At 39.7% G+C, this 13,699-nt stretch overlaps 3 protein-coding genes and 1 long non-coding RNA gene across 4 annotated transcripts in view; 1 reads left to right on the top strand and 3 right to left on the bottom strand.

Moving 5' to 3' along the window:
- The window catches only part of LOC109975750 (NLR family CARD domain-containing protein 3-like), a 393,020-nt gene that overhangs the window by 142,321 nt on the left and 237,000 nt on the right, over nt 1–13,699 (top strand). The gene's annotated exons all lie outside the window — the stretch shown is intronic.
- LOC136181090 (NLR family CARD domain-containing protein 3-like) overlaps nt 1–13,699 on the bottom strand; it is a 412,285-nt gene that overhangs the window by 341,809 nt on the left and 56,777 nt on the right. The window lies entirely within an intron of this gene.
- LOC136181237 (uncharacterized) lies at nt 4,317–9,233 on the bottom strand. The gene is made up of 3 exons (XR_010667595.1): nt 7,564–9,233; nt 5,500–5,549; nt 4,317–5,143 (listed from the first exon to the last, which is right to left on the bottom strand). It is a non-coding gene; the product is annotated as an uncharacterized lncRNA (long non-coding RNA).
- Nucleotides 10,405–13,699, bottom strand: part of LOC136181171 (stonustoxin subunit beta-like) — a 51,251-nt gene continuing 47,956 nt past the window's right edge. Inside the window, exon 4 of the mRNA XM_065961722.1 lies at nt 10,405–11,095. Coding sequence (XP_065817794.1) covers nt 10,524–11,095 — 572 coding nt within the window. The 3' untranslated portion in view covers nt 10,405–10,523. The remainder of the gene's footprint in view (nt 11,096–13,699) is intronic.

Raw genomic sequence — 13,699 nt, 5'->3', positions numbered from 1 at the left:
TTTTTGCAGTAAAGCATTTCAACAAAAAGCCAACACATTTTATTTCAAACAGGAGAGAAACCCTTCAGCTGCTCTGAGTGTGGTAAAAGGTTTAGTTTTGAGGGAAATCTGACCAAACACATGATGATTCACACTGGAGAGAAACAATATCGCTGCTGTCACTGTGAGAAAAGATTTACCCATAAGGTCAGTCTGACATATCACATGACAATTCACAGAGAGAAATCCCTTAGATGCTCTGAGTGTGGTAAAACAATTTAGACAAAAGGGGATCTGAAGTCACACATGTTAGATCACACAGGAGAAAAAGCCTTCAGCTGCTCTGTTTGCAGTAAAGGTTTTTCCCAAAGAGGAAATCTGACCAGACACATGTTAGTCCACACTGGAGAGAAATGTTAATCCTGTGCAATGGTAAAACTGATCCAGAGGAATCCAAGTTAACAACATCACTAATCTGTATTCATAAGTATGTATTGACTAACAGATGTATAAGTGCAGTTATAAAGGGATATAAAACAATTCTGTTGACAGAAATCTGTCTCTACTTTTTTGACATTGATGTTTTGTTGCTGACATATGAACCTGTAAGTTGGGAGCAGCTATGACGTTTGAATTGAAAGGGTTTATATGAAACAGTTACAGTGTAAGGATCCTTCTTCTCTCCTGATATCTTCTCTTCTTTCTGTCACTCTGGTTCCTTGGAGGTCTCTGTGTTGGGTAGCACAAGTTCTTCAGACAGCTCATGTGTAACCTTGTAATAAATAAACTGATGTAGAGTGAGAAAGACTTTCATCTACTTGTGTTATTTTGTGTCGAGTGTCTAAAGTGTCTTTGGTAAAGAAAAGGAGCTCAGCAGATCCTGATGCAGAGCGACCACAGTCAGGTCAGGTCGATGTCGATTTCACTGAAAACCTGTAAGCCTTAATAAGAATCCTGCAGTCAGAATACAAAATAAAGAAAATCACAAACTGAATGATAACACCTGTAGATGTCATCTGGCATTCTGGATTTACTCAACATATTGTTAGAAGAAACGATAGAGATGCATTATAGCCTTCAGTGTGTGTAACTAAATGGTATATGGAAAAAAACACTTCAATGGTGTGTTTATTTGTTCTGTTATCATTTCTCTCTCTGGCTTCCTTTTTGCTGCTTCACTGCTTTTTATACATTTTCAGCTAAGAGGAAAATGATTCTTCGATTGGTCTTGGCGCTATCCAATTCCCACGGTAACCTGACTCGTCATCAATCTTAAAACTTTTCTTATTTCAATAAAAGTAACTGCTTTCATTTATCAATATTTCACCTCCAAGCAGACCCTTATTCTAAAAGACTGAACACATTGGTTTGGGTTAGGCCACGATAGTAAAAGAGTTCAAAGAGGAGACTTTAATGCAGCGAGGTTACAACTGTTTATTGTGTGTGGTTCTGAAAAGCAAGGAAAATATCTATGAACAAAATTCTTCCCATATACATTCCTATTATAATTGTAAAGTAATCTGGGGAAGCAGTTTTCCACTTATACAATGTTAACCATGCATCTTTTAGCATCCTTACCTTCCTTTTTCTCATTTTAACACCAAACAACACAAATCAGAATTTAAGTTAATATCACCATTAAATGAATCTGAATTTTAGTATCTATTCAGTTCTTTATCTTCTGTTTACAATTTAAACAAACCAGTTAAATGTGTTTAATATTAATTATTATTTACCCTTCTAATTTAATTGTTTCCTGTGAACACTACACTATAAAACCAGAATGCAGAGTGCATCACTATGAAATAAACAGCCTACATTAAATACATGTCACCATTCAAACATTCTGAACAGATAATTACCAAAGAACACAGCACACTTACCAAAGGTATCTCTGCTGTCTTCCTTTCATTGAATTCAGCCTGAAAGTGTCTCAGCCTCTCACCTCACTCCTGCTCTCACACACACCGCTGACACTCCTGTCTGTCAGTTAGAGCCACTCAGCAGGTTTACACACCTGGCTCACAAAGGTTACCTGATTTCCTGACCTGCTCAGTGCTGCTCTCCAGTGTTCAATACAAACTTTAAATAAAGGCTGACAACAGAGATAACCTGATAAGTAATAATAAAGCTGATTAACCTTTAAACACAAAGTAAATAAAAGCATATAAATATTTTCATTTTCTGTTTGTCCTTAGATTTTAACAAAACAAAGACTGATTTAAAAAAATCCCCCAGACACCAAACATTTGTTATATGGAAAATAACTTGTTTTTTGTGTGTTTTTTTTCATTAAGAATATTATCATCATGTAATCAAACTGGCATTTAAAGGGTTAAATCCTAATAATTTTTCAATATTTGATCGTTTTGATCAGGACTGAAGTTGATCAAAAGATTTAACCCAAAAAAGCAGAAAAAAATGAATCTGTACTATTTTTATAGCAGTTTTTGGAAGTGAACATTTTTGTCCTTAATGACTCAAGAGGGTAGTACATTTTAAATCTGATGCTACACAAAAACTAACAATGCATCAAAGTCAATATTTTGTATAATTTTTGACGTATCCAAGACTGATTCTAAAAAAATCCCACAGCAACCAAATATTTGTTATATGGAAAATAACTTTTTTTTCATAAATAACAACAGTGATCAAGTAATGAAATTGGCATCTAAAGGGTTAAAATCCTCAAAATGATTGAATGTTTGGTAGTTTTGAGCAGGGCGGAAGTTGTTTAAGAGATTTATGCAGAAAAAAGCAACAAAAAAAGTAATCTGTTCTATTTTTATAGCAGATTTTTGGAAGTGGACATTTTTGTCCTTAATGACTGAAGAGGGTAGTAAATTAAACTGATGCCTGAGGGTTTAAAGTGTGTCTTATACAGCAGATTTGACGGTAATAACAACTTATTTCAGAGAGAGAGTACGAGGTGAGAGAGTGTGTTCTTCAGGTGTGAGCGAGAGGCACGTTATGATGCCGGGGACCGGAGCAGAATAAGCAGGAGAATGTATCAACTTGGAGAGGGAGGGGGGCACGGGGGTAAACTCCCCCACTCACTCCTTTCACGCCGTTATCATCCGCAACATGATACAATGTTTGCCCCACACACACACACACACACACACACACACACACACACACACACACACACACACACACACACACACACACACACACACACAGTGGCTCAGGCTCAGGGCTCAGTGTGCATGTGTGTGTGTGTGTGTGTGTGTGTGTGTGTGTGTGTGCGGGGAGCGAGTGAGGAGAGAGAGTACGAGGTGAGAGCAGTGGGCGCGCACTGTAGCTGTTCCCACTCAACGTTCTTGAAGCCAAAATACGCCGCTTAGGGGCGCTTCCATCTTGCGATTTTGACGTCATTTGGAGCCAGAGTCTGCGCTGTAGGGTCCGGGGGGAGGAGCCCTGGTAACACGCCCCGCCCACTTAGCGTACTGCCCTGATGACTTACGCAGCCCAGCTACGCTGAAAGCGCTCTGCCGGTCTACGATGAAGAAATGTGTAAGTACAACAAACCGCCGTATTCAGAGTCTAATATTTAAACACAGTGTTTTTAAAAAATCCAGTTATTTTGATCATTATTGAAAATACGTGGGCTGCTGGGTCCTCTGTTTTAACGAAATCATTCTATATTTAAGCTATATTTAAGCTAGGTTAGCACCACAGACCGTAGACTACAGGTGGTAAGATATGTTGTATTCTGTTAGAAACTGATAGTCTGCAATGTGAGTCATGTCTGCTTTTCTAATATATTTAAATGAACAGTAAATCAATTGTTTTTGTGTCTTCATTTAGGCAAAGAAGAGATAAAAGCAGGTCTGACATCTTCCACAGAAGTGAAGTGTAAGTTAAAATCATCTGTTAAAAGTTTTATATCCTGTGATTTTTTTTTTTTTTGAAGTTTCATAAAGAGGATTGTCAAAACAAGATATTGTTAACAATACAGTCTTCTAAAAATAAAAATCACAGAGTCATACACCAGATAAATGTTAAATAGAAAGGTGATGTTTTCTTTTCCATTTTACAATCAACTGAACCTAAAAATGACTCATTTCAACCTTCATCTGCACACCTGTTACAGAGGTCAGGCTGGGGTCTCTTAGTTTGAAGGAACCTCCTCCTTTTATCACCTGTGCCAGATGCCCTGCTCATCCACTGTGGTAGAAATGACCTTACACCAGCAGCTCTCCCAGATGAAGAGTCCTCTCTGCCATCACCCAGAGGAGCTGATCGACGTCTGAAGAAGGTGGACAGAGTCTGGAGCTTTGTGACAGTGAACAGTGAGAAGGCTACCATAGTCATCCTCAGATAAAACACAGAGATCCAGGTCAATATTTAATTTATTTTTCTTTACATGATGTTGCCCTGTGTTTGAAAGGCCAGATGCTGGAGGGTTGTGTTGGATTTGCTTTTCCATCATATTTTAACAGTCAAACAATCATCCAGGATCTCTTTACTTTATTTGATTTTTCTTTGGATTTCTTTGTCAAATTATGTTTTATACTTTCTCCTATGTCCCAGCAGTTTGACCTGATGGTCTCCCTTACTTCCACATGGTTAATGAAGCCAGGGGTTGTTTATTGAAGATTTCTTTTCATAAAATGTTTAAATAAACTTTTTTTAAATCTGAATTGACTGTTTCTGATGAACTGGAGTACAACAACGTGTTGGTCACAGTAAAATCATTTAGCAGTTAAGTTTATAGCTCACATTTGAAAAGGCCTTGAACTGACATTAATTTCTTCTTGACCAACAACAGCAAAGCTAACAGACGAGCTCAGCTTGTCACAGCCGGGCTCGTCTGAGATAAATGGCCTTCAAACTTATTTAATATTAAACATTTAAAGCCAATAAGCATAGCAAGATACGTATGAGATTCCATTTCCATTTATTAAATCACAGACTTGTCAAACAGTCTGGCATGTTGTGCTGCTGTTTTCAAGAGTTAATAACTGAAGAGAAGAAGACCATCGAGAGAGGACAGGAAACGCTCAGGGGACGAGTCCTCCATGTTGTCAGGGGACGAGTCCTCCATGTTGTCAGGGGACGAGTCCTCCATGTTGTCAGGGGACGAGTCCTCCATGTTGTCAGGGGACGAGTCCTCCATGTTGTCAGGGGTTGCTGATGGATCTGAATCTGAGAGCATCTTCTGTAATAAAGAAAAACAATCATGGAGTTGAATGTAAAGTATAATGAATTTTACCTTGATGTTTATGCTTCAGACCTGAAATCAGATCTGTCCTCAGGTTCTGCTAAACTTCAGGTTCTAAAGGTTGTTTTTAAGACAGGAGAACTATTTAAGAGAAAAAACAAAATATATAATAAGACATGATGAATTCAATAATACGATCATCTTTATGAATTTATGTTTTAAGACAAAAGTGTTCCTGCCACTTTCTATTGAAGATTATTGTAAACTGTCATCACATGGGCCAGCCTGATAAATTGAACTAATCTTAAATATTCTCATATAATCAGAAAGCCAATTTGTGTGCAGAACTTCACCGGAGCTGGAATCAGAGTCTGGACTGCTGTTTCCTTTGGGCATTGATTTCCTTGAAGACAGAAAGAAGAACAATTTAAACATGAACTTCTTGCAGAACCATAGAGGCTGTTAAAATCTTCTGCTAGTTGTTGGGGTTGTATCAAGTCAACTTTGGTTATATTCTTTAATAATTATACTTAATTATTAATAATCTAAATAAAATATCATTAAACTATTTTTAATCTCGTTTTGGGGCACCAACCTGTAATCAGGTAAATATAACCAAAATATCACTCAAATTAGTTATTTAATTACTAATATTATTAATAATGAATAACTATATTTAATAAATTGAAGGCGTGAAATCCGTACACAAAGCCTTCGCACCCAGCTTATATCACAATGCAAATACACCAGTAACCACAAACAACTGCTCTCTTAAATTATAACAGAATTTATTTAAATAAAGCAACATCAATCCAAAATCAATGAACTTAATTAAACAAATAACTATTATAAACTAATCTAAGCAACAAACATTATCAAGCAAATGCTTGTGGAAGGGGTGTGAATGTAGGTGTGTGTGTGTGTGTGTGTGTGTGTGAGAGAGAGAGAGAGGGGGAAGAAGAAAAGGGGGGAGATGGCTTCATACCCACGTGGTCGTTCACGATGGCGCAAACCTAACAAAGACCTGGGTGCGTGCTTGTGTGGATGAAAGGGAGAGAAAAGGGGGGGGAAGATTACTTTGTCCCACGTGGTCACCCTTCCGATGGCGCACACCTAATAGAGACCTAAATGTGTCCTTAATGTCTAAAAGAGACCGAGTTCTGGCCCTACACGATCTGTGTCTCTGAGGCGTCTGGATGGCCGCGAGTGTATAGATCGCTGTGTGTAATGGCGCGCTGGTGGAGTTGGTCTCCAGATGTACGTTTACACGGGAATATGTGTGTGTGTGTATGTTTGTAGAAGGGGAAATAAAAGAGGATAAAAGAGAATAAAAGAGAAATGCGTGCCTGAAAAGGCCGGATCACAGTCCAACTCCCGCGCCACAACTCGGAGTAATTCCCTTCATTCACAGAAACAAACCAATAGCCGAATTCAAGTTAATACGGCTTACACTGGCCTTTCTGATCAGAAGAGTAATACCCGGTTATAACGCTGTTACGTTAAACACATATAGGACGCAGCGGTCCGAAACAACAACAAGAGTTTTAAACAGTTAAAACTCAGGACGCAGCGGTCCAACAAAGATAAAAATTACAGTTTCTGCTTTGATCAACAATTGTTAAAAACACTCTCTAAAGCTAATTCTGCCCAGACCTAATTAAACCTCACTTGTGAATCACTTTGTCCGCGATTGGTGAAAGGAAAAGAGTCCGGTGATGGAGCAGATCGTCTGTCCGTCCTGGTGCAGAGGCGTCTGATGGCGGCGAGGGTCCCTTACGGCGAGAGCGGCTTCGTTGGTTCTCCGTCGAGTGGAAAGATGTCCTTTTGATGTCCTTTCGTTGCAGGACGGAATAAGACCGTTATCTTTCTGATAATCTGGTATAGTCTGACGCTCTCTGAGAAACTGAGATGCGTTCACTGGACAATCCGAGCTCGGAATTTAGAACACTGCTGGCCGCGGATTACCTGCGCGCCAAAAAAACAAAGGACGATTGTTGCAGAAACAGGAGGTGAGCTTGGGTCTCCGAGCACTAGAAGTCAGCGCGTGGAAAGAGGAAGAACAATGGAAGTCTTGGAGTTTTTGTAGCCTGGCCTGCTCCATGGGGGGTCTACCTCAGGTCCCCTCCAATGAGGAGAGAGAGGTTCCGGTCCCCCCCTTACTTCACGCGTAGGTGTGGAGTACCGCAGGGGATTCTGGGATTAAGAGTCCTTTTAGGCCTCTTTGTGATCTCAGTGAATAACTCAAATGAGGCTTTTACAGAGGTGCAGGCCCAAGTCCATTGTTTGACTGTCCTAAGCCTGCGTGGCCCAACATAGTCTTCCTGACATCTTAAGAAATATTATAAATTGTTACTAAAATTACTTTGATGCCGATAGCGGTTACAATAACACGGTCCAATCATGAGAGGTCATTTTACCTTTGAGTCCTATGTGAAGGCGTTCTCTTCAGAATCAGCACTGCAAAGACAAGATGATGGCGTCCACCTTCACAACCTGCTGCTTCAGTCTGGCTGCATCATGGTCTCCTACAGGAACACCACAGAAATGCAATCAAAGTACTTCACTGTATTTATCAGAGGATGTACTGTATGGAAAGTGAATTTTTTTAGCTGTAATTCCTCAAAAAGATTTGAGACTGCTTTGTTATTTGAGAGCACAGATTGTTTCTTTTCCCTTCTCTCTGTTTGCCTGTACATGACCTTTCAGTGCTGTAGAAGATGCTACAGTAAATCCTGGATCAGCTGTGCGGATGGTGTGACTGTGTGGTAAAGCTTTATTAAAGTTGTCACGCACATACTCATATGTCTTTGGAGAGTAAAAGTGCAGTGTGGTGGCAAACTGCTTAAAATATAAAATAGTATTTTATTGGTGAGGTGCCCCAATCAAAGCGTCCTACAGAGTATCAGCAGCTTTAGAGGGAGAAGACGAGCGCACTATGGAGAGGAGCGCACCGGAGGGGGCGAGCTGGGGGAGAGACGCGTGACCCGAGAAAAAGGAAATCCCCAGTTTAAAATAAAATGTTGGTGAGAAGAGGGAAATAGGACGACATAAATGTCAATGTTGAAATTCTTTTGAATGCAGAGGCTGTGAATGTTCAGTTTTCTTTGGCTATAAAAAGGCAACAATAGCCTGTAGTTTAATCATGGTGTTTCTCTTCGTTAACGATTATTGAAGCGAAATCAAAAATAAATGCATGACATTTAAAACATATTAACATGTGTGGGGGAAAACGTGATCTTTATGTCTTCTTTTATTGTCTCCTCCTAACTCACATAACAGCAGCATGTTGTGTGTAACACTGGTCTCCTGCATTAACACCTTCCTTTCAACGGTGTTAAATACAGACACAGTCACAATCACCGAAACATTTTTTAGAACAATTTCTCAATGAGCATCATTAAATTTACAATATGATCAACTTGTGACTGTTGAATTGGTCGTGTGTGGAAGACAATGCAGAATATTTATCACGTTTAAGCAGCATGATGCTCGGTTAATATTACATTAAACCGCCGCAGGTTGTTGATGTTTGCGTTCACGTTTCGGTTAGTCTCTTAAATCAGTAACAGTTATATTAAATCAGAGCTTACCTTTAGTTTTATCTGGATACATAGAGAAATATTCTACCCTCGTATATAGTACTATGAATTTCAGCCTGCACGGTGAAAGTAAAACCTGTTACTCTCTGTTTAGCCCACTTATCACTCAGACTGTAAACATGTACACATTAGTAATGATGCAGGCCAGATTTAAATTATTTGGCTTTGTTTTTGCCCTCGATACTTTTTTGAGACTTTACCAGATGTTTTTATTTTTGCTGTAAAATAACTGTACAGTCAATGAACCGCATCTATGAGTGGATTTTATATTACGATTCTTGGTTTTAAATACAATTTAAATCACAATAACGATATAACAATATCAAGAAACATAGCATGTCAGTTATTAGGTTTGCTCATGTTAAAAAATAAAATAAAAAGATAAATCATGCCGGATAAGTAACCTAGCTTTACAACATTTCAGCTAACCTTAGACTGCTTATGTGTTAGCTAGCTAGATAACGACTTTAACCAACCAATGACACATAAATCACTTTTTTACTTACCGAAAAAACTGCAAAGATCCCTTAGCTCCCACAGGTCGGTTAGAACAGTTTACTGCAGAACAACTAATTTTACCAGCTCAAAAAAGATGAAAACACTGAACGGAAAAATTCAATGGCGTCTCGGCTTTCCTTCACTACGTAACTTTTGTTATTCACAAAGAGAGCTACGCAAGATATGCGGCTGTCAATCATCGTCAAATATGACGTAAAATCCCGTTTTTCAACCTCAAATAACTTATTTAAAACAAACTTCACAGAAAAATGAGCACTTGAACACAATGTAGGGTGATAATAACTAATGATCAAAGCAGAGTTTATGTTTGGAAAAAAATTATGTGACGAGTATTTTAACTTTACAGTTTGACCAACATCCCATCTGTTATCATTGAGGAGGCGGGGCTTATGACCTATACTGCAGCCAGTCAGTAGGGGGGGCTCTAAAAATAAAAGCTTCACTAGACCGGGGACCTTGTCCCGTCCATTATTTTTACAGTCTGTGGTCCCCACAGTTCGCCGAGTCAGGTGACGAGGCTTTTATAGGTTTGGTGACGTGGGGCTGAACTCCTACGTCATACTGTACTACACACAGCCGTTAGTGCATACACTATGCACATTTCTAACACAATATTTCAAATTTCAATACTTTGTACTCAAATGTCGAGATTGGGACTTGGATTGATCCATAACACTACTTAATACTCAAATACAGAGGTTTAGAGTTGGAAAAAGTGGTTTTAGGGTTTAGTTACTCTTTAACCAGAGCTGTCTCAGTGCTGCGGTTTGGTCCAAAACCTGACTGGAAGACATCCAAACAGTTGTTCAATATCAAGAAGTTATTTAACTTCTGAAACACAGCTTTGTCTATCATTTGACCTAACAGAGGAAGATTTGATATAGGCCTGTAATTATTCATTATTGTCTAGATTGTTCTTTTCTAGTAGTGGCTTGATGACTGCTGTTTTCAGGGCCTGTGGGAAGACACCTGAGAGACAAGTTTACCATTTGTAACAGATCTGGAGACATGACTCCTCCTCCTGCTGCCAATATCAAGACAGCAGGAGGAGGACTTTAATTGTTTAATTGTCACTTGTTTTTTATTGGTGAGATCAGAACAATACAGACATTACAGAAGGGGGTCCATTGTTTTTCTGTGATGTAGAACATTTAACCCCCATTACCACCCCCACCCCCCATTATCACACCCACCAACCATGAAACAGACCAGCTGGACAGAGTGAACAGAGTCAGCTGATCTTCAGTCAGCAGTGTTTCTCAGACCGACAGACCACACAGAGACACTGAAGAACCAGGAGACCAGAACATAAACCCAGGATAGAGAGGTTCAGTGAATGTGGTGTTGAAGGTGTGGAGGTGGATCAGTGTGTCAGAGGAGACTCTGTAGAAGGACAGAGAGCCAGCAGGACAGTCCACATACACTGCTACTCTATTAGAGACAGAGGAGGAGGAAGAGGAGGAAGAGGAGAAGGAGGAGGAGGAGGAGATCTTTGTTCTTATGTCATTGTGACTGACAGAGTAATCTCCATTAGAGCAGATCAGACTCCAGGACTGATCATTTAATCCAAACCAACATCCATTCATGTCTCCTCTCCTTCTGATTCCTCTGTAACTCACTGATACAGAAACCTTTCCTCTCCACTCGACCTCCCAGTAACAGCGACCAGTCAGACCAGTCCTACACAGCAGCTGAGGATAGTAGTGTTCAAATCTATCTGGATGATCAGGATATGACTGAAGCTCCTTCACATGTATCACCTTCCTGTTGTTGTCAGACAGTTTCAGTTTTCTGTTCACTGTGTTTGTGTCCAGTTCCAGCTCACAGGCGTCTGATGGAGAGAACGAGACACAACACAGCTGCAGGTTATCATCTGTTCATTCATCAACAACTTTACTGACACTTACTGATAGGGGTGTAAAGGTACACGTACTCAGACCGGACCGTTTCAGTACAGGACTGATCCGAGTACGCACGGAACAAAAGTGATTTAATCTGTGTTCCCACACGGACCGCAAAGCGGAAGCACACCTCAGGGTGAAGGAAGGCTGTGGCTGCTGGTATGGGACACAGCTTTTAGTTAATAACTTGTAAAAAAGTTCAAACATAAACCGTGCGAACTGTGCAGCTTACTCGTTCCTCAAGTCCTGTTGGTCTGGACAGTTGCATATAACCGGGATGGAGTTCTTTTTACAGAACTCTTAAGTTTCGTTTTAATTTTCAGCGATGATCCCGCTCAAACTAAGAGCAAAAGGGGAGGGGGAGACGCATCTGTGTGGGAGCATAACCTGCAGCATGATAGAATGAACACCTCCCTCCCCATTCCCACAATAATGGACAAAGAGACGTTGACAAGACGAGAGTAGTGTGCCACTGATGTTCAGCGGACATCGGGTACGTCACAGGCAACACGTCCAACTTATTAAAGCACTTGAAAAGGCACCACGCAAACGTAAACATCACTGCAACTAGGAAAAAACAGACAGCCTTTTGCTAGTAATTCTAAACGGGCCAAAGCCATAAAAAATGCCATTGAAGTTATCGACAGAGGGAAATATTAATAGTTCTGAAACTACACTGTCCCAGATGTGATTAGGTTTATTATGTGCTCAAAGAGCATTCAAAAAAGTGTCGCCATCATAAACTAAAAGGTGGAAGTGTAATTAAAAACAAATATTTGTACATTTGTCCCGTATGACTTCATTTCATTCTAAAATACTTTATTTTATTCATGTCTTTTATTTATTGGAGACTCTTTTGGTTGAAGGAAGCAGCATAAGTTTATTTTATGTTTTTTTTTTTCCACAATGTTTAATTTAAAATGTTATTAAAAAGTAACCTGAGCAGGTGTACAAGTCTGAACTGTTGATGCTGCACTTAGTCCAATGTGTAAAAGGGAAATTATAAATGTTCCTATAAAGAAAAAAAAGCGTTGCATCAGGTCCCTTTACTGTAGTGAAAATGTACCGAACCGAAGCTTCAAAACTGAGAACTGTACCGAACTGAAATGTTTGTGTACCGTTACACCCCTACTTACTGAGAGCCAATCAAACTTACAGTTCATATTCAGCACTGAATGATGTTTGACAGCACTGAAATGTAATAATCCACTTCTAATTAAGTTCAAATGGAGTTACCATGGCAGCCAGGATGAATGGAGATCCAAATCAACAAACACATGCAGTGAATAAAGTCTGACTAATCAAAGTGCAGCACAAAGAATCTATGAACCATCTGCTGTCTCCAACTGTTCTGTCCTCAGAGGTCACATTCAGCACAAACAGGAGCCTCATTTCCACTTTCACTGTCACACACAATGTGATGGCAGCAGGAGTGTGCCACGTCCCTTTGTCCTGTCTAACTAGTTTGAAACTGTGTTTCTGAAGTCATGGAGACCATTTCTTTACCATCAATCTAGGCTCTACAACATACATGTTTTTGTTTTAATGTAAATTTAACTGGACTGGATGAACAGATCGAAATCTGAAGAAACAGATGACAACTCAGTCCTTGTGAGTTTTTTTTCCGCTTGTCTAATGCGTAGGCCACGCCGTCTCGTCCTCACCTGGCCACCTGGCGGCCTGCAGCTGACTTGTGTATTGTTGTTGGATGTTCCTGCTGGCCTGTACTATGGTGATCGTGGACTTTGGTGTGTGCCTTACTGTCTGCACAGCCAGAAGATGAGGAGGAGAGCTAGCTTATGTCTCTAAAGATATTCTGTTACTATTTCATCACTGAATTCACGTCTGGACGTTTTTGAGGAGAGAACTTGATGTTGGAGACTCTGCATATTTACATGTTTATGAAAATGAACGTCAAATCAAAAATGATTTCTGTTGTTTTTAAAGTTGATGAGCTCCACGAGCTCGACTACGAGCAGCCGGCCAGCAGCCAACATCAAAATGTGAAATGTCACAAAAACTGCATGTTGTAAAATATACATTTCTGTTGGATGTGATGAATGGTGATTTTCTATTCACTGGATTATCACTTTTATTTCAGTTTACATTTTTTATTTAATATTTGAGTTTCCATCACCCTCACTTTTATCATCACTTTGTGTTACTTCCAGCCCTCATCCTGTTGTAGTTTGAAAGGTTTAATCATAACAGAAACACAATCTGGACAGCAGCAGGCACAAACCAATAGTTATCTAACCTCTGAATTTAGCCAAGTCATAAGATCATGTTCTGATACACAAGACACACACACACACACTCTCTTTCCTGTTAAGAGACCAGTTGTCTGTCCAGGAAACTTCTAGGAAATGGTCTTCATATAACACACATGTCGTAATTGCTCAGTGTGTTAATTGCCCATAAAAGGATGATTGGGATGTTATAAAAGTTCCGGTTGAGCGAGGACGCTGGCGTGTATGTCGCCGCTTCACGATCCGTGACAAAAATGGTGTTTCTTTTGTGCTATCTATGCTTCT

This window comes from Labrus bergylta, chromosome 2, assembly GCF_963930695.1.
Source record: "Labrus bergylta chromosome 2, fLabBer1.1, whole genome shotgun sequence".
Lineage (NCBI taxonomy): Eukaryota > Metazoa > Chordata > Actinopteri > Labriformes > Labridae > Labrus > Labrus bergylta.
This window is presented reverse-complemented; position numbering and strand designations above follow the sequence as displayed.